The 24,183-nt window shown below is 39.8% G+C and overlaps 2 protein-coding genes across 14 annotated transcripts in view; one reads left to right on the top strand and one right to left on the bottom strand.

Annotated features, from left to right (window-relative positions):
* Cdkl1 (cyclin dependent kinase like 1) overlaps positions 1-12,030 on the top strand; it is a 51,928-nt gene extending 39,898 nt beyond the window's left edge. For all 5 annotated transcript variants that reach the window (XM_020165022.2, XM_020165021.2, XM_074068013.1 and 2 more), the window contains 5 exons: positions 230-430; positions 2,703-2,785; positions 5,856-5,912; positions 8,221-8,373; positions 10,176-12,030. In XM_020165022.2, coding sequence (XP_020020611.1) covers positions 230-430; positions 2,703-2,785; positions 5,856-5,912; positions 8,221-8,373; positions 10,176-10,283 — 602 coding nt within the window. In that variant the 3' untranslated portion in view covers positions 10,284-12,030. The remainder of the gene's footprint in view (positions 1-229; positions 431-2,702; positions 2,786-5,855; positions 5,913-8,220; positions 8,374-10,175) is intronic.
* Positions 12,031-12,463: 433 nt separating this feature from the next.
* On the bottom strand, positions 12,464-24,121 carry Dmac2l (distal membrane arm assembly component 2 like). Of its 9 annotated transcripts, none has more exons than XM_074068020.1 (7): positions 24,047-24,120; positions 22,761-22,885; positions 18,553-18,704; positions 17,330-17,441; positions 15,720-15,928; positions 15,020-15,191; positions 12,464-13,527 (listed from the first exon to the last, which is right to left on the bottom strand). In XM_074068020.1, exons 4-7 carry the CDS (start codon positions 17,434-17,436, stop codon positions 13,413-13,415), a joined length of 603 nt encoding a protein of 200 aa, XP_073924121.1. In that variant the 5' UTR covers positions 17,437-17,441; positions 18,553-18,704; positions 22,761-22,885; positions 24,047-24,120; the 3' UTR covers positions 12,464-13,412. The 9 variants fall into 9 exon arrangements, with proteins under 9 accessions (XP_073924121.1, XP_073924120.1, XP_073924119.1 ...); XM_074068019.1 differs by lacking the exons at positions 18,553-18,704; positions 24,047-24,120 and adding exons at positions 23,248-23,383; positions 23,885-24,028 and having other exon boundaries at positions 22,761-22,824; XM_074068018.1 differs by lacking the exon at positions 18,553-18,704 and having other exon boundaries at positions 22,761-22,824; positions 24,047-24,121.
* Positions 24,122-24,183: the final 62 nt, after the last annotated feature.

Genomic DNA, 24,183 nt, shown 5'->3' on the forward strand with positions numbered 1-24,183 from the left:
AATCATCTGGGGAGCTATACTAATAGCTCTAGGCCTTCCCGAAGGCTTCCGATTTAATTGGACTAGGGTGTGGCTAAGCGTCAGTAATTTTAAATATAGTATTCTATTTCCAAGTGATTGATTGAGGAGAGCAATTTCAACAAGCCACAAGCTTGGGCACAATCTTCATTCCTTAGGTGTTTCCGATCCAGTTTTGATTCTTTGTTTTCCATGTTCTGCTACTGTCCAGCTGGACCAAGTGACTACTACACAGACTATGTGGCTACCAGGTGGTACCGCTCCCCTGAGCTGTTGGTGGGGGACACGCAGTATGGTGCCCCAGTAGATGTGTGGGCTGTTGGCTGTGTCTTTGCTGAGCTGCTGTCAGGAGAGCCTCTGTGGCCAGGAAAGTCAGATGTGGACCAGCTCCATCTGATTAGGAAAACCTTGGGTAAGTGGCATTTTTGTCCCGCTTTTTCGGAAACTGGTACAGTGCAGAGCCAAGTTCCTACTTTTGCATTTAGGAAAGGTGAACTTCGAAGTTCCATGGAAATGGCTCTACTAAAGATGTCCATGTTTGTTTCAATAAAAACAATGAATAATTATTGAGTATTTGCCAATTGTCCAGAATACGTGAGATTCTGTCTTAAGCATAGCTTGGATCAAGTTAATTTCTGAAAAGTGACACTGGCAAGAGTAGAAGCTTACGTTCCCACAAGGGTTTAGCAGTTTGCAGAATGCTTTCATGGTTATTTCACTTGTAGATTGAGTATCTCTTGTCCAAAATGCTTGAGACCAGAAATGTTTCAGACTTTGGGATACTTGCATATATCTAATGAGATATCTTAGAGGTGGGTCCCAAGTCTAAACACGGAATTCATTTGTTTCATGTACACCTATCTAATACACATATCTTGAAGGTCATTGTATACAATATTTTTAGTGGGCTGTCACATGACAGGGTGTGGAATGTTCTACTTGTGGCATCAAGTCGGTGCCCAAAAAGTTTCAGATTTTGGAACATTTTGGATTTCAGACTTTCAGATTAGGGACTTCCTCTGTATTGTGTTGTGGTGGGTCATTTGGATGTCCCTAACTGCAGCCTGTCTCACTAGTTTGGATTATTTAGACTCTGTGCAGGGAGATCTGTAATCTAAGTGCCAGGAAAAAAGGCTGGTTCTTCACTTTCCCTGTCTTGCTTTCTTATCCTAATACCCATTACTTTCTCTCTACCCTTGGAGGACATGGTAAGGGAAGAGGAGGAGGAAAGAGGGAGGATGAAGGCCAGATGAAAAGATGCAGCAGCAGAGATTGTTTTTACAAATTTTCCTCCTCCATAAACTCTTGTAGCATCTGCAGTCACCATGTCTTGTTTTATACCTTTATTCATTTTAATTTTAATTTTTTCAGTGCTGGGGATCAAACCCAGGGCCCCGAGCATACTAGGCAAGTGCTTTTCCACTGAGCTACATCCCCAGTCCTGGTTTTGAGCCCAGGCAGACCTTAAACTCAGAATTGTGCCTTTTCCTCCCGAGTGCTAGGATTGCAGGCATGTACCACAGCATGCCCCATTTGCCCTGTACTTTTATCTTTCCAATAGTACTGTAAGGTGCCTGAGGATGAGACCGTGTCTTATATTTTAACTTATCCCTCACTATCATCTGCACATTGCAGGGACCTTGTAGCCCTTCCAGGGGGGTCTCTCAGCTGCCTTTGGCTGTGGTTCCTCCAGTGATTTTAGAACACCCTCCCTGGGTCACCTGTCCAGTTTTGATGGAAGAAAGACTGTTAGGACACTGGGGTCTAGGGCAAGGCATTAGAGGCTATACTTTGATTGCTTATCAAAACAGGGCGAGGAGTTTTTTTTTTTTTTGTCTGCAGCTGAGTTCTCCATTCAGTAAGATTAGACAACATGATACCCTGGTGTAGGAGCTCCAGCCCAGTCTAGTGGCAGAATCCTGGCTGAGGCTTTTGCTTTCCACTCTGCTCTGGAAAGCAGCCTGGCTGAGCCCCAGAGAAGGCCTCTTGAGAACCTTCTAATATTCTTCTAGCAAAGTCCCTCTTTCAGTGTAATGAAGGGCAATTTTAGCTCATTTGGCTGCAGTGTGTGTAGAATGAGCTTCGTGTACTCCCCTGGAATAGAGAAATGCTCCTTTTGCTTCAATGCCTCACACTCTAAGTGCTTCTAACAGTAGAAGGAATGGCATTTCCAAGAGCTTGCTAACTGGTGGAACAAGAAAAGGTGGTTCCAATTTGGAAATGTATTCCTTCTAGCTAGAAAATCGTCCCCCTTCCCTCCCACTTTTAATTATTTATTGAGCACTTGCTATGTGTCAAGCACTGTTGTAGGTGCTAAGCCAATACATTTTTATCTTAGCAGTATTCAGCTATATAATTTTGATTTGCAGTTCTTGCACTTTTGTTATTTTTTTAAAGGCATTATTTGTTTGTATGTGCTTGAGTTGTTTGGTTTGGATGCCTCAAACACGTAATAAGCCCTTGAGAGCAAGAACATTGCAGTCTTCTGTTGCTGACCTCCCCTGTGCCCAACACAGTTTGTTGTCTTCTGTATTGCTCAATACAGGCTGAGCGTTCAGATGCTTCTCCTGACTGGAGAAAGAAAACTGCAGCCTTCATGGGTGTAGACACAGACTTCCATGGAGGGAAACCACAGATCAGTGTTTGCTAACCAACCTCCTTCCTCTCTTTCTTCTTGTCCAAAGGGGATCTCATTCCTAGGCACCAACAAGCGTTTAGCACGAATCAGTACTTCAGTGGGGTGAAAATCCCAGACCCTGAGGACATGGTAAGTGATCCATTTTGGAGAGAGCTCTTTAGACGAGGCTAGCTAGGTTTGGTAGTTACTCACTTGCCTGAGTCCCATGGCTTGACCTGCACTGGAAGTTTGGTCTAAGAGTAAGAAAGAAAATGAGAGTAAATTGGTGAGGAAGATCTTGTCTTCAGCGCTAAATAGAGGCTGTTGATAACAGTTTAGCCAGCCTGTTGGATGGGAAACACAGAGCTGCCTGCCCTGGCTGTACCTGTCTTTTATCATTATCATCAGTTGAATGTATATAGCTCAGACCCAGTTGACTTTTAGGCAAACCCAGACATTGACCCATTCAGGAAAAGCGGCTACTTTTCCCCAGCATAGTCCAAATTGCTGTACTGTGCATATACTCCTCAAACCAGGGGGAAATCCACAATGATCTTACTTAGCTAGGTTGACTGTGGTACCTGTCATATATGGCTAATGTGGGGGAAACACTTATTAAAAGGACTAAAAAAATTTAAATGTTTATGTCCTTAACCCACTTCTAACAATTTATTCCAATAAAGCCATCAGAAAAGGGCTCAAAGAACAAATCATTTCCTTAGTAGGGGATTAAGTTATGGCACATCCATACAACAGAAATATCACAAAGCTAGTAAACATTATTAGATTGGTATATATTCCCCTGGAAAAAGTCCACAACAGGCTGGATGTGGTAGTTTAAGCACCCAGATGTAAACCCAGCTACTCAGGAAGCAGAGATTAGGAGGATTTTGGTTTGAGGCTAGCCCAGGCAAAAAAGTGAGACTCCATCTCAACCAATAATGCTGGGCATGGGGGCATATGCCTGACATCCTAGCTACACAGGAAGCATAAATAGGAGGATCATGATCCAGGCCAGCCCCAACAAAAACACAAGACCGTATTTGAAAGTTAGGGAGTGGCTCAAGTGGAAGAGCACCTACCTCCTAAGCACTAGCCCCAAGTTCACACCCCAGAACTGCCCCCCCAAAATAAAACAGAGTCCACACATATTGTTAAATGAAAGAAGTGATTATAAAACAGTATGTGTAATTTAATATAATTCAAATATACATGTAATAAAATATGCAATACATATATACAAACATTTGTATATGGCAACCTGGGAAATCATGTAGAACTTTTTACATTTGTTAAGTAAATAGCTGCATGTATTTAACAGTGGGTATTTCTTGGTGGAGAGATTTTGGGGGGTAATTTTTCAAAAATTCTTTTTCCTTTTGTACATTTTAAAATGTCCAATAGGCCTGTATTTTCTAGTCAAAAACATTTCAGGGCTGAGTGTAGCTCAGAAGTAGAGTGCTTACCTAGTACTCTAGGGTGGGTTGATCCCCAGCACTGAAAAAAAAAAAAAAAAAAAAATTTTTTTTTTTTTTTTTTTCAAAGCGTAGTCAAGGTTTGTGAAATCCAGTATTTTTACTGAGGACAGTACTTTCACACTGAAACTAGCCCTCCAGGTGCTTCATTTCCAGTTGGAAGTCCTGACCTTCCCTTGTACTTGCCTTCTGTCTCTTTCCTCACCCTCCTGGGCTTGACCCAGCGCCTTCAGGTCCTGCAGCAGGAGCCTTAGGAAAAGTGGGTCATGTTGGGACAGGCAGGGATGCCACCTGGCATGTGGGAGGTGACCCTGCTGGCTCCCCTGTGACCTGGACATTCCTAGTTATGCACCAGTGTCCCTTAGTAATTTCCTGTTTGATTGTCTACCTGTATAGCCTCAGAACCAGGCCTGGCTTTGTAAGTACAAGGCTCCCTAGGCTGTCCTGCAGGAGATTTCCTGTTGACAGAAACATAGGAAGAAGCAGTGTGGGGGCTCCACTGGTGGAACATCTGTGCTGTAGTCCCTGTGCTGGACAGTAGCCCTGGGAGGCCTGCTGGCTTCTGGGGCTGGGAAACTGGCTCAGCAGGTAGGATGGGTGGATACATCACAGCCAAGCAGCCAGCCTCATCCCAGGCATTGTCGCTGAGACAGCAGGGCTGGACATCAGTAATGTCATGTCAGTCCCCAGGGGCACTTGCATCCAATACACAGAAAGACAACTATTTAAGTTATGGGGGGGAGAGACAGCCACTCAAGGGCTTTGTATTAATACTCTCAGATTTTTGTCTTAATAAATCTGCTTTAGGATTTTTTCCCCGCCTGCTGAATGTTGGCTCTTCCTGTCTTATCAGTGATTAGCAGGTTCACCATTGAGAATTAATTGTTGGGGGCTGGTTCCCTGTCATAGCACTATGCTCTGATCACAGCACTGGGACCAATTCATTAGAGGAGCCTGGCCAGTTGCTCCAGCCAGCAGCTCATGTTCTGTCCCATCTTTCCACACGCAGCACACCACAGGCATATTGTTTTGCTCAGCTCCCCTCCTGTTAGCCTTTGTCAGTGGGACATCTCTTTCACTGGCCTTTTTGCCTGACATTCAGCAACATTCCTCCCATTTGCAGTGTCATTCCTGATTGACTCCAGCATGTGACTGCCGCAAAATGGCCTTATATGGCCAATGGGAGATTGATGAATGTGGGCTGAACAGGGAGACAGCAGGCCCTTGAAGGAGGAGACACGAAGGGAAAAACTGCACTTTGAAGCTCCCTTTATCAAATGTCAATAAGCGCAATAGATAGTGCCTCTTTTCACAATGCCATTAAAAGTGCCACAAAATTATTCTTAGGAAAGGCAAGTTATATAAATTGAGGCAGAAAAAAAATGAAATAACAATTGCTTTGAGACATGTTTAATTGTTGTCTTTCATTAGTTACTACCTTCTTTTCATAATTTTCATAATTTACTACCTCCTTCGGGAAGTGAAGGGGGTGATTAGGCAGTAAATTTGGAGGGTTTTTTTTTTTTTTTTTTCTGGGCTCGAAGTAAATTTGGGGAAGCAATCTGGAGGCTGGGAGATCAGGAACTTAAACAGGCGGAAAGAGGTTATTATGGGTAAGTGGAGTGGGAAAGGGAGTAAGGCAAGGAAGGTGCTAGGAAGCTACTTCTACTCAAAAACATTTTAATTTGAAATAACCTTAATTTGAATATATGTGGTAAATTAAAAGCCTTTTTTCTTTTCAACAGGAACCTCTGGAGTTAAAATTTCCAAACATCTCTTATCCTGCCTTGGGGCTCTTAAAGGTAAAATTATGGCTTCCAATAAACCAGGAAGCACACAGCAGTTGTCACTGAATTACTTACCTCGATTCATGAAATGAAGTGCTCTTTTTAGAATTAGTCTCCTTTCACTTTTTAAGATGGGTCATATTCCATTATAGCAAAAATATCTATATTTAAGTAAATCTAACATTGTATTAGAAATCTAAATTTACACAAAATAGAAATTTCAACAGGGTATTTATTTTACAAAAGGATCCTTTTCTTTAAAAAAAAAAAAATCATAGCCGTAGAATCCTTTAAGCAGCCAACTCTCAGGATTGGGATGTGGCTTATTGGTAGAGTGCTTGCCTAGCAAGTCCCTTAGGTTCAAACTCCAGTACCACCAAAAAAATAACAAAATAAATTGCCAACTCCCTAGTACATTTTGATTTTAAAAGTTGATATAGTTGTTATGTAAAATGAGGTACAGTACCAGTTATTTTTTGAGTTATAGTCAATTTCCCATACATTTAAAAATTATTTACTAATGCATTTATAACAAAAAAAATTAAAGCAATTCTTTGGGGCTTGTAGTTTTGAGATTTATCTATCGAAATATGGGCCCAATAGCTTAATTAATGGCAAAGAAAATAGTTAGGAATGATGCAATGTGATGCAAAATTATGTATGCCTTTCCTTACGTACAATACTCATACAAACTTATATATGTTTGTAATACGTGGATTATTTCTGGAAAGATACACCCTTCCCTTCCCCCCCAAAAAAGGAGCTGATTCTAAAAAGTGGAATGGAAGACCCAGAGTGGTGGAGACTGCTGTATGCTGTATGCTGTATGAATTTTATTTGTACCATGTATAAGTATTCTTTTTAAATAAAAGCACGTGTTTCTACAAAGTACCCAAAAGAGAATAAGATAGCTAAATGGATTGTCTCAGTTGGCCATGGAAGTGAACTCCAAAATTATATCCTACTCCCACTCAGCAGAGCACTAGTTGCCTCAAGAACAGAACAAGATGAGCTGAGTGCCCACGGTTCATGCCTGTAATCCTAGTTACTAAGGAGGCAGAGATCAGGAGGATATGGTTTGAAGCCAGCCTGGACAAATAATTTGATAAACCTTATCTCAAAAAAAATCCTTCACAAAAAAGTGCTGGTGGATTGGCTCCAGGCCCTGAATTCAAGCCCCAGTACTTTGGGGTGTGTGTGTGGTGGGGGAGACTAGAACAAGGTGGAGAGAACAATTTGCTATTTATTTATTGTGAGGGTGGCCCTTTAGGACTGACTATGGAAGGAACTAAAATCATAATTGGTGTGCTTTTCCTACTTGTTAGCCTTCTTATTCCTAAATACCCCACGTTCTCATTCATATGTGGAAGATAAAAAAGTTGACTTCACAGAAGTAGACAGTAGAGTAGTGGTCACTAGAGACTAGGAAGGGAAGATACAGAGGTTGAATAAAACATACTGAAGCTCAGATGGAGGAGTAAGTTCTGTTCTACAGCACAATAAATAGGGTGACTATACTCTACTACAACTTATTACATATTTTATAAAGAACTGGAAGAGAGAAGTTAAAGGTTTCCAACACAAAGAAATAGTAAATACTGGGGGGGCCAAGTATGGTGGTACGTGCCTGTAATCCCAGCACCAAGGGAGGCAGAGATGGGAGGATCACAGTTCAAAGTTAGCTAGGTAAAAAGTTAGAGAGATCCTATCTTAAAACAAGCTGGCATTGGTGCTGCACACCTATAATCCTATCCATGTGGGAGGCAGAGGTAGAAGGATAGCAGTCTGAGGCCAGGCTAGACAAAAAACACGAGACCATAAAGCAAAAAGAGCTGGGGGTGTGGCTTAAGTAGAAAAGTTGCCTGACTAACAAGCATAAGGCCCAGAGTTCAAACCCCAGTACCATCAAAAAAAAATGTAAATGTTTAAGGAGATAGAAATGCTAATTACTCTGATTTGAGCATGACATTTGTATATACGTATTGAATATTATACTCCATAAATATGTATGATTATGTCACTTAAAAAAGATAAAACATTAATTAAAAAGTTTAATCTTTCAAAGAAGAAAAAATGAAGCCAGGTGCTGGTGGCTCATGCCTGTAATCCTAGCTACTCAGGAGGCAAAGATCAGGAGGATTGTGGTTCCAAGCCAGCCTGGGCAAATAGTTCGTGAGACCCTATCTTGAAAAAAACTATCACAGAAAAGGGCTAGGGGACTGGCTCCAGGAGTAGGCCCTGAGTTCAAACCTCAGTACCACAAAAAAAAAAAAAAGTTTTGTAAACGAATACAATTCTAAGAAGGAATTTTCTGTACTTTTAGGGCTGTCTCCACATGGACCCTGCCGAGAGACTGACGTGTGAAGAGCTGCTACAGCAGCCATATTTTGACAGCATCAGAGAAGTAGATCTGACAAGAGAACATGACAAACCAACGAGGAAGACCCTAAGACAGAGCCGAAAGCACCTGCCTGGGGTAAAAATGGCACACTGTTTTGCAGAAACACCCAAGGTTACAAGTTTCAAGTGATCTCATACCTGCCACATGTGCTGTGCTGGAATCTAGACTCGAGAGTAACGATTATGGCTTGCAGTCCAGTACCCTTATTCTGGTACTAGGAGGCAGGTCACAGGGCCCACGAGACATCTGCCTCCTGAGTTCCCTTCCTCTCAGATCCTAAAGATGGCCTTAGCCTGCAGTTTCCTGCTGCACACAGGAGCCAGGGCACAAGCACAGCTCTTGGCCAGGTACATTGGTGCGAGTGCAGCTGAACAAGCACCTGTTGCACATTGGAAAATAAAACCAGGTTTATCCCATGCAGTTCTTTATCATTTACTGTAACCATTAACATTCTAGGTTTATGCAAACAAGGAGCCATTTTCCTCCCTGGAGCTTTAATTGTCAGAGTTGGCTGGGGTAAAACCAGTTATGAGTGCTTGCGGTGACATCAGGAGACAGCACGTTTAATATGAGAATCACATCCGAAATGCACACTGGGAGCCTGAAAAGAATCCTAACTAGTGTAAAGTGGTTAAATGGCCTTACATTGTCTTATCAGAAGGTAAAATCTGTAATAACTAAAATGGACCATAGTTGGAACACAGCCAAGATGGGCTGGCTGCTCCTGGTCACTTCTGGATTTGCCTGGGTACTTCCTAAGCTAGGAATTATCTTGCCTTAGTCTTTCCATTTGCAGTCTCTACTGCCTTGAGTATGGAAGGTATCTGGGCAGTGTGTGTAAGGTTTGGAGGAGGAAGAGGTGGGATGTTCATTAGGAAAATGTATCAATGATGCCAAGCCCTTGAGGTAGATCAGAGCTACTAAAGTTGGAAATTTTAATTTTTATTCTCCATCATATATGATCCAGATGGCAAAGCAGGCCAGAAATAGACTTCCCCCACCCCCAGCCCACAGTTACCACCACCTTACTTTGTGTTCAAGAGCAGAGACTTGATGGAAAAATTTCTACCTAAATAACCAGGGGACTCTCACTAGTGCATTGTTTTTAAGTCCAGAAGGATTCAAAAGCTTAAAAATACTCAAGTATCCTCTCTCCAGACACTGAAGTCTGGAATAGTACAGTACAAAAAATGTGGGTATGTGCTTTCATTTGATACTGACAATAATTCATTCTCTGGAACTGCCTAAGTGCTCTGCATCAGTTTTCTCTACTGTTAGGGCACAGTTTAAACCATGCTGACGGTCTCAGGAAGCTCTCAACCCTGTGCATCTATTTCCCCCTTCCTTTTCATGCCCTCTAAATTCTCTTCAGTGTGTGTTGTGTTTCGTTTGTTTGGTAGTGCTGGAGACGGAACCCAGGACCTTCAGCATGTGGGTGAGCACGTTGTCACTGAGCTATAGCCTTTAAAAGAAAAAGAACAAACTGAAACATTTTGTCCTCTCTCAGGTTCTGAATTGTTAGCAAAATAAAGTATTTCTGAGCACCAGGAATGGTGGCTCACATCTGTAATCCTAGCTAGTCAGGAGGCAGAGACTGGAAAGATAAAAGTTTAAGGCTAGCCCAGGCCTTAAACTATCGTCCCTGCTGTGCAGGGAAGCACAAACAGGAGGACCATGGTCCAGGCCGGCCCTATCATAAAGCGAGACTCTATCTCAAAAATAACCAGTATGAGGCTCTGAGTTCAACTCACAGTACCACCAAAAAAGAAAAAAAAATCTGTGCCCACAGTTATCTAATTACTTCTTTTTGATGTATTCTAAATAATAAAAAAAGCATGGCTGGGTTTTGAACCTAATTCTGTGTTTTGTGTTTTCAGTTGCAGTACCTACCTCAGCTAACTAGCAGCAGTATCCTTCCAGCTTTGGATAATAAGAAGTACTACTGTCGTACCAAGAAATTTAACTACCATTTCCCAAACATTTAAGGAGCTCGGAGATTGACAATAAAGGAAGAATTGGTCAATAATCTGAAGAAAATAAAATTTATAATTTGATTGAAAAGAATTACAGTGTTGTAAACATACCAGAAGAAAACAGAAACAAGTAGTTGGGAGGCCACGTGGCAAGATATGAAGGGAAATTCCAGACTCAGTTTTCCCTGCTTGGTGATGGTGTCCAGAATAGAAAGGACAAACTTGATGGAGTTTTGCTTGTGTTTTTGTTTAGCTCACCAGCTAAACATATGGACAGAATATAAACTGTATCTACTGCCCATAACTCTCCAAAATTAGATAATGTCCAAAAAGATTTATGCTCCAGTTGTGCTACATGCCACAGGTGAGAATGGATTACAAAATGCCTTTGTGTATTTCCTTGGATCTGTTACCTGGAGTCTATCTCAGTCTATAATATTTCAGATTATTCCAATGTCATATTTAAGGATAAATTTAGTTCTTGAAATCAAAATGTTAAAATTCTGTTTCCCATTTGCTCTCTTGAATTTTTTAATTTTAAAACATCTTTTGGAATATCTTTTTCAACATATCTAAAATCATATGGATTATTATACTTTATACTTTTATGCGTATGTTTACACATTACTTATACTTTTGTGTGTACCTTAAGTACAGGATGCATCTTAGTCATTTTCACAGGCAAGATGAATTTAGTGTCAATTTATCTACACCTGTTAATCCAATTCCTCTTGCAACAATGGCTTGAAGCTTAGAAGCCTGATCAAAGTGGTCAAGAGATAGAGTAAGACCTACAGGCTTCACAGGCTTTCACCTGTTAGCCTGAAAATAATTAGTATTTTCTAATTCATTTTCTCCAGCTCAGTCTCAACCTTGTAGAACTACAAATGGTGATCTGGATTTTAGTAGGAACTGCTTGTGAACTTGTACTTGTGTCAATGAAAGATGCTGTACTATTAACTGATGCTCTTCCTGAAGCATGTTTTTATAGTACATATGTAATACATGTCTGTCTACACACACATGCACACACACTTTTGTATGTATGTATGTATACTGTCCCAACAACTAAGACATTCAGAATTACATTGAGGATTTCTAGCTCTGTGAGACTTAAATGACATATAATTAGCTTTGATTTGGCTTACTACTTTTTGTTCCTTGTCCCCTAGACACAGGGCAATATAAAGTCCATGTCTGTTTCTTATAACTCAACACCATTTCGGCTTGATGTGCTATGCTATTTCCCAGAAGTTCTCAGCCATGATTTTCAAAGTTATATTTTACTGTATCTTCAAAACATTCCTTCTGCGTTCTTGTTTTCTTCTTGTTAGTTTTTTTCATGACAGTACATGGCCCCATTCATTTACTGCTAAGTAATCCACTAATTTCTGTCATCTGTTCCAAGACTTTCGGCTACCCCAACCAGTTTAATATTTTAAGGCCTTTTAATGTATGTAGTTTCTTGCATAGTCCTAATAGTGGATTAAATTACAGTTCCAGTATTATTAAATTCCTGTTATTCAGCTTTGATTTAAATGACAAGGAAGGACATTCAACTTCTGTGAATAGTTAAAATTGTCTTTTTGTCTGTAACTCAAGAAAATGTATTTGACCGAGGCAGATGACTATAACTGCTAATTCATCCAGTAATTTTACAGAAAACCATTCAGAATACAAAAGTAGTTTGGGACCAAATCACGGTGAATCAGTTGTCTCCCCACACAATTAACAAAATAAACCTGAGGAAAAAAATCCATTTTTTTCTCTAATGAATCCTGTTAAATTTATGCTTGTTCTCAATTTAACCATTTGTTTAATCCTTTTCTTCAGCATGGAATCACCACTGTATCACGAGACTATTCTGTATCCTTGTCTTTATTATCGATTTACTATTTTCTGATTTGTAAATGACAGAGGTAATTGTATTAATAAATAGTGTATCATTTAGCTATAAACTACTTACATTTTTCCCATGAACAATGGATGAATATTTTCCTATAAGCTTAGTTCTAAATATAGCTAAAATTGATTTTTCTGCCTGAAAGTTGTATCATAGAAAATATTTATTTTAAAATTATTTCCAGTCAAGTTTATATTCAATAGCTTAATGTTCAAACCAAACACACAGAAATTCACAAACAAGTCAGCATATAATCACTAACAATAACAGATTTCAGAGCTACTTCAAATAGGTAAAAATAGGCATTTTTTTATTACTGTTTTCTAGATAAAAATTCACTTTGTGTTTATACTTCTTTTTGATGTCCCTTGAGTTCACAGGAAGGAGGTAGTACCCAAGATATTCAAGGGAAAAAAATTAGTTCCTACTTGACACATTAAAATTTTCTGTTTGAAGAAATATCTTAATTGATGAAAAAAAAATGAGTGTAGCTTGTTTTTTATGACTGTTTCTTTTGTCCTGCGGTAGCCAGCAAAGCTACTTGTATTCAGCTAATTATCTATGTCCAATTTTAGTAAAACAAGATCATAACACAGACAACCAGCAATTATTTATTCTGAGAAAAGGTATACACTTTAAAAAAAAGAAAAAAAAGAGGGCTTATCCTACCAAGAACACAGGAGTGCAGGATTATGACCAGTACATGCAAAGCGTGGGAAGCAGGATGAGTTGAAGGCCTCAACAACCACTGCCTCCTTTTCATTACTGACTCCATCGATAATTGAGCTTCCAATTTTTCATGATTGTGCATTTATAGTATCATGCTTAAATAACTGTAAAGTTAAAATATAAACTATTGTAATAAATATCTGTGTTACACAGCTAAATGACTTTAAAAACCTAAATCACTATATCAAGAGATAGCTACTACATATACTGCATATATATTTATACAGTATTTTATATATACTGTATATTTATTAAATACATTAGAATTAAAATGCTTATTTTGCATTTTTCTTAAAATGATTTAATGTACATATTTTCTCACTTCCAACTCAGTAACTTTACTGAGTCATGTGTCAATATTTTCTAAATATGGTAGACTGTCCAATTCTAAAATATTATATTACATCTTTACAATTCTATTGGTGAGTAGAGAATATTTGTTGCTACTTCAGATCAACAATTTCAAATGGTCCTTTATAGTGAAATAAGACACACTGATAATTATTATTTTACTTTAACTGTAATTCGAGTTCCATAGATGGCAGTGCTGTCTTAAAGACTTTGACAAGGTTCTCTTTTTCTTTTACTCCAGGAAGATCACGTAACAACAAATACCTGAGGTTTCTGCAAACAGAGAAAGGAAAAAGTCACTTCCATTTGACATTTTACAGCTTTAAAAATAAACTCAATCTATTGACTTTCATGAAAAATTACATGCAGAATGGATTTATATCACCCTACATTTTCAAAATTGACTTTCAGAGCACTAGTCTTAAGAGTACTACTTTAAATGAAACTCATGCTAGATACTAAGCCAAACTGCAGAAATTATACTTATTCTTAATTTCATCAGTATTTCTAGCTGAATCTTCCTAAATTATATATATAATTTATATGTATATACATAAATTATATATAATTTGTATATATATAATTTATATGTATGTATAATGGCATAGATCTCCTTTGCATGTGAAATATGAATCTTAACCCCAAAATAGAAAAACACTGGAATGTTCTTAAAGATACTGAGGTTTCTATTAGAATAGGAAGCTTTGAAGAAGATTCAATTAATGTAAGAGCTGAAAAATAGTACTTTTGGTTTAATTGTTTTAAACTTTTCAAATTCCTGTGATACTGAGGTTACTGGCAGATCTATTACATATTAAGACAGAACTATATTACTTGATTCAGAATCTGAATGACAGGATCTCTGAAATAGGGATTTGATTAAACATACTTTTTTTTTTTTAACATTCTGATAGACTCAGAATCCTGTTCCTCCTCCCTGCTGCCCCCCCACCCCCCAGTGCTGGGGATTGAGTCAAGAGCCCCACACATGCTAGGCAAGTGCTATATCACTGAGCAACCTTCCCAGCCTCCCTGCAATCTTAGAATTAAACATTCCTTGCTAGTTTATCTGTTTCTGCATTTGGGACTGGGTGACTTACTTACTCCAGGCCATGGCATAGGTCTATCTGGATTGTGGTAAAAGGGAATGCAGAACAGCTTTCTTAAACCAACGGATGGATACTTTTGAAATTATAATACACACACACACACACACACACACATATGTATATGTATCTATAAGTGTCAGGCAGTGTTCTAGAGACAGGTAACAATTTCAACAATTTAATTACAGAATTAGATGCTAATTGGTATATGCTGAATGTCATTAGGATACCAAAAACATGGGGAAAATGGGTTTAAAAGATGAGTTTCCCACTTTTGCCCAGAGCCAGCCTTGAACCACAATCCTACCTCTACCTCCCAAGTAGCTGGGATTACAGGTGTGTGCCACCATGCCCAGCGTGTTTGTTTGGCAATATTGGGGTTTGAACTCAGGACATGCAAGACAAGTGCTCTACTTTAAGCCATGCCCCCAGCATCCGGCCTGTTACTGACATAGGGTCTCACTAACATTTTTGTCTGGGCTGCCCTAGAACCATAACCCTATCTCTAGTTTCTGAGTAGTTGGGATTACAGGTGGGGTCACCACACCTCATATTCTTAAAGTACATTTTTTAGAACTAGAAAAAGACATCATCCTTCAACTGTTTTAAATTCTGATTATTCACTTTATCAAGTCTTTATTTTGGCTTTGATCACCTACCTTAAATGATGCAAAGCAATGATGCCGTTGTCTGTGATGTTCCCACAGGTAATTATTTCCATTTCCAATAGGCTGTTTTGTAAATTTTCAAGTTGACTAAGCCTCTGCAAACATTCATCTTCAATATAATGACACTTGCACAGCCTTATTTTTTCAACATGCTGTAAGCCCTCTGGGGGGGAAAAACATGCATTTTAATCTGATTTACATTAAGATCACTGTCTTGGTTTGCCCAACATTTCCTGGCTTTAGGACTGCAATCCTATGAAAACCAGATGACTGCTCTTTCTATTAACAATACAAACTATTCACTACACAGGTTGTGATGAACAGGGCCATCATCACAGATGCCCATGCACCAGAGGGAAGAAATGCCTATTTGAGCAGAAGTTATATGGATACAATTAGTCTTATGTTATTGAGAGTTTTGCAATGACAGAATTTTGACAAACATAGCTGAACAAACAAAACAGGATTTGAATTTTAAGTCAACAAAAGAGCACAAAAACAAGATTAGTGGGGGAGAAAGGTGTTTGCAACCTCCACTTACTTTGAAAATACCAAACCCAGGAAGAAGCAAACTTGACTGTACTGAAACAGGCAAAAGGGACATGCTGATGACTATTATAGTGAGTAAATTTCAATGAAATGGTCACTGCAAATCACCTGCGTTTCCTATAAGCAATGATAGTGTAGTTACCCATGTAGTCAAATCCAATGTTCATGATACAAGAGTCGGTGGCATCGATTGCTTGAATCTTATATTTGTCCAGAGAGCCTGTTGGGAGGTTGTTGTAATCCTTCTGCCACCTCTCCTGGCCTTGGTAGCGCACTGTGGCCCCACAGCGCAGCAGCCACTCAGATGCTGCCCTGTCAGGGCCAACATCCCTGATGCGTTCATAATCCACTCTATTGGCAAAAGAACAGGAACAGTTTGCTTTTATATAATCACTAGCTTCTTAGCTGTATCATTAACAGAAATATAATCAGCAAAAAATTTTCACTTCAAATGACTTAAGGAGGAAGATAAGTATATTAATGAGAACCATGAAAATAAAAATAACTAGCTCTACCTGCTTTTTTGCTATAGTTTTTGTCTCCAAGAAAACTCTTGTCATAGCTTAGCATATTATTATTATTATTATTACTGCAGCCCAAGCTGGCTTGGAACTTGGGATCCTCCTGCCTCTGCCTCTTGCATGCTAGGATATTAGGCTTGTGCCATACCTGACATAATGGAATTATTTTTTTCCCAATGTTGGGAATTGAATTCAGAGCCTTATGCATGCTAGGCAAATACTCTACCACTGAGATACACCCCCAGCCCTATTTCTATTGTTTAAGTTTTGTGGTCCTGGGGCTCAAATGTGGGTGTTCACACATGCTAGTCCAGTACTTTACCACTGAGTTACATGCCTAGTCCTGAGGCACAGTATTTTTATATAAGTTTATCAGGCAGACAGGGGTCTTTGGTGATTCATACGAAGCATAGTGCTTGACCCCAGACATACCTGAATACCTGATCACTGTGTATTGAATGAATGACTATACTCAGCTACCTTTTTTTTTTTTTGCTGTACTGGGGCTTGAAGTCAGGGTCTATACCTTCAGCCACTCCACCAGCTATTTTTTGTGATGGGTTTGTTCTAGATAGGGTCTCGTGAACTATTTTCCCTGGGTTGGCTTTGAACCACGATCTTCCTGATCTCTGTTTCCTGAGTAACTAGGGTTACAGGCATGAGCCACTGGCACCTGGCTACCATTTTTATTAATGAATCCATTTCAAATTAATCTCCTTGTGATACTTATTAACTTCTACATATGCCTTTTCTCTAGTTAGCAATCATAATGCTATATTAAGCAATAAGGATGTATCAGTCTCAAAATGATATTTCTAAGTATGACACCCATTCATTTTTTAAAAACCTGATTTCCCTTGATAGTATTCAAAAAGCTTACAATAACAACATTCCTTCAGAAGACACAGAACAAAATACTTAACAATTATATTTACTAAGTTTATTTGAATATAAAATACACATTTTAGATAACTTAAAAGGCATCAAAAATACAAATAAGAAAAATCACTAAGATCCTGCAACTCAAACAACTGGTTAACATTTTGTAATGTATTCTTTTGGTCTTTTTCCATGTTTGTGTGTACATTTGCTTATAAAGAAAATTAGGAGCATACTGCGCACATTGTTCAAATTAAAAAAAAATTTGAAATACAAGAAATAACAACCTAGTGATTGGGGGCTCTTTTAGCTGTAACCATCCCCACATTCTTCATTTTAGTTAGACACTTACTTATTGAACACTGCATTCAGCCATCCCCAGAAGAACCTGGAGTCACATGACCATGGGAGTTTCTTTAAGCCACACAACTGCTGGGAAATTTTTCCAAACAACATCATTTGATCTGGACACACAAAACAGTACTCACATTAGATCATCAGCTGGCAAAGAGTCCCATGTGTCTACTAACTTACTACACAACTTCAGAGCCAATATTATATGCCAATAAAGCTAACGATTCATTTGCTACTCAGCAATTATTGAGTAAGTCACTTGACTCTGGTTCTTGGGTTTTTGCTTTTTTATTGCAAAAAAAAAATGATAGGTGGGACTGGATGATGACTAAGATTCCTTCCAGCATTAAATTCCATTGTGCAAACTTCACTGGTGTGTCTGCAGTGTTGCCACCTGGTGTGCACTGAGGCAATGTAACTACAAATTTGCTCGAATCAGCTCCCCTGCCAATATTCCAGTATCAACATGGCAAACTACAGTCACCCAGGAAGCAATGTGATGAGGTTAAGATATTTATGTAGCGGAAGGAACAGAAGACATGAAAATATGGCTACTTACGATAAAGCTACAAGTGGGATCACCAGAGCAGCACAGAGAACTGTGGAGGGGCAATTGGGAAACAATGACAAGCAAATCCACCTCTCTGACCCTGGCCTTTCTCATTTGTAAAAGGAGATGGTTTACACAAATGATTTCTAGCTGTAAGTCTATAACTACAAGTTGAGAAAAGTTTTTTTTTTTTTTTTTTTTGACTAGGTCTTAATCTGATTTAATTCAAATTTCTCTGATGCTAGGTTAGTGTGGGGAAACAATGATAAATGAAAGTTTTCTCTACCTTTGAGGAACTGACAACTTAATGGACATGTAGTAGCCTAAGGCAAGTACCAAATACTTAAAAATAAATGACAGGACCCTGATAAATGGCTGACAAAAGTTAAAATAAGGACAGAGAGGATTTCAACAAAGTTGTCAGGTTAGTGAGGCAGAACACTTAAGGTGGGTGTTGATCAGTCTGGTTAGCACATGGGGGTCATAAAGAGAAGAGGTGGATAATTTGTACTGCCAGGTCATAAAGGGTTTTGCGTGCTTAGCCAGGGAATTTGGAATATATTCTGCAGGTTGAAGTCACTCAGGCATTGTTAGAGCTGTTTCAGGAAATTTACTCAGACAGAGCATCCAGATTGAGTCAAGCCAGGCATGGTGGCATGGGCCTACAGTACCAGCCACTCCAGAGACTGAGGCAGGAGGATCACTTGAGCCCAGGAATTCAAGGCTATCGCAGGCAACGTCGTTGAGGCAGTCTCAAAAAATAAGTCAACAGAATGGTGCAGAACAGCCAACAAGGGCTTCAACCACCACCACAGGAAAGGACCTAGTCAGAAAAGGAAAGGGATGACATTACAGAGTCAAGTTTCATCTCAGTGAGTTGTAGGGGAAAGGACAGAAGAGTTGAAGATGGTACTAAGTTTTGGTGCTGTGTCATTGGTAGAATGGCAGTATCATCAAGAATCAACATCAGGCTGGGTACTGGTGGCCCATGCCTGTAATCCTAGCTACTGGGGAGGCTGAGATTGTGAGGATCATGGTTCGAGGCCAACCTAGGCAAATAGTTCACAAGACCCTACATGTCCAAAATAACAAAGCAAAGCAAAAATGAACTGGAGGTGTGGCACAAGCAGCAGGATACATGCTTTGCAAACATAAACCTCTGAATTCAAACCCAGTCCCAACAAAAAAAAAGAAAAAAAGAAATCGACATCAGGACAGGATTTTATAGGCTGAGTTTCTTTTAAGATATGATGTGTTTGCAGAACTTCTAAGAGGAAATGACCAACAAATGATTAGAATCAGAGTCACAAAGCATTAAGAGCTAGAAGGAACTTGGATTGCCTAGACCAAACCTCTCATTTAGAGATGAGGAAACTGAAGCCTTTATATTAAGTAACTTGCTGACACCCTCAATCCTTTCTGGAACAAGGTGGGGCATTAATAAATGCATGTTTCAAAGGACTTACTCAATGTTTCATCATTAACTGGTATCAGTGCTGAAACTTGAACCCAGTTTTCTCTCCTACCAGTCTAGGGTACTTTTCTCAATCACTGGATGGTTGTAGAACTCAAGAGAAAGGAGACTAGGAAGATGCCTGAGTGGGAACCATTCTGAGCTGAGGAAATGACTGGAGATGTGGAGGTAGTGAGAGGCTAAGGACAGGACCCTGGGACCACTTAACTGCTTCTTCATCTCCTTTCTTTCCTGCCTTCCTTTTTTTTTTCCTTCTGTGCTGGGGATTGAATCTAGAGCAGTACACATGCTAGGCAAGTCCTCTACTTTAGCTATACCCTCAGTTCTCCTCTTGGTTTTCATCTTTCGTAACAACATTCATGTCTTCTTTACGGAAATCCTCTCGATTACCTCCTGTCACATTCTCAAACCTTTCAAGCTTTTTGCTAGTTTCTCCATCTATGCCCATCTCTAATAACTCCCTTGTTTGCCAATCTCTTTACAAATCTGGGCTTTCCCAACTTCTACCCAGGTATCCCCAATTCTGTCTGTGGAAAATTGTACCCAAACTCAAGACTTTACTTAAGTGCCATGTCCATCCACTTGTTCATGCTTCAGTGTTTACTGAATGACTGCTATACTGTTATTAGGCAGGCAAAGTAGCATGATCTTTGAAAAGTGAATACTTGATTCATTTTGGCCACTTTATAATTCAGCTTAAAGGAAAGGCCAAATTTACTTCAGCTATGATTTTAAAATAATTTACTGTGAAAATTAAATTTGTATTTGGCAATAAAGTTAAAAAACAACAACAACAACAAAAAAAACCAAATGGCGAGTTTTACATTCTTGACTGGAACTTTGTTGAGATTTGGATTATTCCAAGCAGTTACCCAGGGAGTGCTTTCTAAAGGGCAAGAGGAGACCTCTAGTGGTGAGTTAGTACATTTGGCTACAATAAGTTAAAACAATTAAAATGCAAGTTAGGAAATTAGTAAATTAAAACTAGTAAATTACTACCTATTATTTATTATTTTATTATTACTAGTTATTATTATTATTAAAATTAAAACTAGTAAATTACTTGGTGCCATAAATAATCCAGGAATTCAAATTATAAAAAAAAAAACAAAACTTCTTACTATCAGAGCATGGCTTAGAGCCATAAATTTGTAACAGGATTTCTAAAATCTGCAATTATGTTTGTACCTTAGAGGCCAGCCCTCTAATGTGTCATTAAAATTAGGATACAAACAAAGGGCATTCTGGGCCTGAGTTTTTCTATTTGCATAAAAACGGTAAAATTTTGGGGTAGGGATTATAGTTCAAGTGGTAGAGCATTGTCAAGCAAGCATAAGGCCCTGAGTTTAAGCCCCAGTATTTAAAGTGAAAGGCGATATTTTACATATGAAATGCAATTGCTGAGTGGGTTATTCAAAGTGACGGCTGATTTGGTGGCCCAAAGACTGAACTAGAGTCTTAGTCCCATTTCCTGCATGGGGAGCAGGAAATAGTCTCCTCCCCCAGCAATTTCTTCCTACTTTATCCTACTATAATAAATCCTTGCTAAAACTTAAAAAAAAGACTGAACTAGGGTAAAGTGTGGAGAGGGATGGGGGGGGCTCAGAATGGTTTTTTTGCCTCCCTAATTATAACCCTATGTAAATATATAACCCACTGTAAATAATACATTGTCGATTCCAGTTCTTGATTGAACTCAGGTCCTCTCTCTACCACTTGAGCCACGCCCCCAGGCCTTTTGCTTTTTTAGTTTTTTCAGATAGGTCTCCCTAACTTTTGCTGGGGTTGGCCTTGAACTGCAATCTTCCTACCTCCACTTCCTGAGTACCTGGAATTACAGGCATGCACCACCACACCCAGCTTCAAAGTTTTTATTCTTGAGGTGTAGAATCAAGTGAAACAGATCAAGAGAGCAATTCATTAGGAATTAGAATCAAAGGCCCCAAAAGCCATGCTAAGCCATTAAATGCCAAACCAATTTATCATAGGTTATGGCCTAGATAAAAGGTGAACGTGAATTCTCATCTGAAGAGGGCAGTGTCACAAATATAAATGTTTCTACCCACAGACATTATAGGGTGCATGAATGCAAAGTAAGCTCTTCATTTGAAATTACTTAACCGAAAAAAAAAAAAAACTACTGTATAAAACTTTGGGTGTGAGGGAGAGAGGCAAGCAGAGAGTATTTCATTAAAAAAAAAGGCGTATTGTTCTCAATTCTTTCACCCTTGCTAAACTATGAAGCACATGCTCAAAATCATATAGTGGCTAAAAAACAAAGCCAATTATGATTACAGGCACAGCTGGGCTACAAAGTATATGACAGCCCCCTGGGAGTACAGTATCAACTACATCCTGTGCAAAGTAAATAATAACCATCTCCGCTACATACCTATCAGAATGGCTAAAATTAAAAACACAGTAACACCTAATACTGGTGACAAACATTGCTGGTGGAAATATAAAATGGTACAGCTACTTTGGAAAACAGTTGGTGATTTTTTTTTTTTAGTGGTATTGGCATTTGAATCCAAGGCCACATGCTTACTAGGCAGGCACTCTATCACTCGAGTCATGCCTCTAGCCCTTTTTGCTTTAGTTATCTTTCAGATAAGTGTCTTGCATTTCCCCCAGAGCTCAAACCTCCAATGTGACTTGTTTGTTGAAATGGGGTTTTGCTAACTTTTTGCCAGGGCTGACATCAAACTGCCATCTTCTGGATCTCCACCTCCTTTGTAGCTGCAATTACGGGTGTGCACCACATGCCTGGCCTCAGATGTCTTTCAATGAGTAAATGGTTAAAATACGGGGATAATATATACTATGGAATGCAATAAAAGGAACGAAATACTGAAACATGCAGCAATTGGAATGTATCTCACGGGATTATATTAATCAAAAAGCTAATCCCTAGAAGTTACATACTATATAGTTATACTTATAAAACATTCTTAAAAAGACAAATTTTTAGAAAGGAAGATAAGATTGGTAGGAAGCTACAAGGTGAAGGGGTAGTTTTAAAACCAGGATTCTGGAGGAAATCCTGGTGGTGATGTCACTGTACCTTGACTGTGGCGGAGGATACAAGAATACACACGCGTGATGATTTGTAGAACTATACACAGAGAAATGTAATACTGGGACTATCTGACTTTGTGATCATGTCAATTGCCTGGCTGGGATCTTGTACTATACCTTTACAAGATGTTTTCATGGCAGGGGATGGGCAAAAAATATACAGGATCTCTATAGTTATCTCAAAATAAATGACTGAACTTAAAAAAGTATTTTTCATTTGTGATGAAACAAGCAGCCAACATTCTACTTTTTTCCACATATAGCAAAATACAGACTATTTTTTTTTAAATGATAAAACCATTTAAGTCTAAAAAATCTGTCACTTACCTAATGCTTTCCTGCTGAACTCGTGATGAGCCTTTTCTCATATAATCTGCTCACTGGGCCTAGTCTACAGAAGAGGGTTGGAGGCAGAGAGGTGAAATGATTTCTCTGAGCCACCTGTTTAAAGACTGGAACCAAGATTCAAATGGGCAAGTGAAGTCCTTCCAGCAATAAAGCTGCATCATTCTATTTTAGTTTTGTTTAACTATCCTGACTCTAAAAATTAAAGACTGCCACCAAGGAGTGAGAATGGGTATTACACTGGCACAATGGCAGAAAGTCTGGTAATTTTACACTTAGAAGGTCCTTTAGAGATTACATAGCATATTGCCTCATTTTACAGAAAAAGGAAACATGGATAAAGTGACTTGTACAGGTAAGTCACTGTTCTGAGACCTGGAGAAAATACTTAAAACTGTAATTCTGTCCCAGTATTTAAGAAAAGGGTGTAGGGTTGGTTGTGATGGCACATGTTTCTAATCCCAGTTACCTGGAAGGCTGTTCAAGGCCAGCCCGAAAGGGTTGGGGGAAGGTTGTGAAACACCATCTGAATCAATAAGCCAAGCATGGTGGTGCCACCTTTGTCTCAGCTATGTAGGAGGCGTAGGAGGCTCAGGGTTCCAGACCTGTCCTGGCAAAAAACTGGAGACTTTAAAAAAAAAAAAACTAAACTAAAGCATAAAGGGCTGGGGGTGGGAGAGAGTGGTTCGAACCCTGGTACAGCCGAGGGAGGGGGAGAGAGGGAGAAAGAGAGAAAAAGGCCGGGGGTTGGGGACAGAGAGAGAAGAGAAAGGCAGGAAGGGCGGTCGGGCATAGAATGCTCAAAGATGACAGATTGTTCTGTCTGGTTCATCCAGTATCCACTGCCCTGTCCAGCAGAGTAGGAGCTCGACATTTACAAGACGAAGCAACAACTGAATGACACCACTAGGAGCTCCATAACAAGTCCAGAAGCCCGTGACAAAGAGCCTCCGAGGCTAGATCGGGCACAGAGCGCTAGCGTAGCGTCTCGGCGGCTGCCAGGTGACCGGCAACGCAAGGGGCGGGGCCGAGAGGGCGGGGCCAGCGGAAAGGAAGACAGCTGGCTGGCCGGCCGCCCGAACAAGGTTTTCACCATAATTACGCACAGACTTTCTGCTGCGGCCCCCAGTCCGCTCAGTGGCGAAAGCGCAAGACAGCTGGCTTGACGGGGCCAAGTTTCCAGTCGGCCCAGCGTGGGAAGAGGGGAAAGGGCAGAACGTAACCACCACCCTAGTCCCGCCCCGAGCGGGCCTAGCGCCTCTACTCACAGCGTCGCAGGGAGGGAGGGAGCGAGGGAGCGTCCCTGCGTCTACGGCGCTTCGCCCTGCCCTTCGCCCTTCACCGCGCACGCCCATTGGTCACCAGCGGCTGCTCCCACGTGAGGTGAAGGAGCACACCTGATTGG

The sequence above is a fragment of the Castor canadensis genome, chromosome 3 (genome assembly GCF_047511655.1).
Source record: "Castor canadensis chromosome 3, mCasCan1.hap1v2, whole genome shotgun sequence".
In the NCBI taxonomy this organism is placed as follows: Eukaryota; Metazoa; Chordata; class Mammalia; order Rodentia; family Castoridae; genus Castor; species Castor canadensis.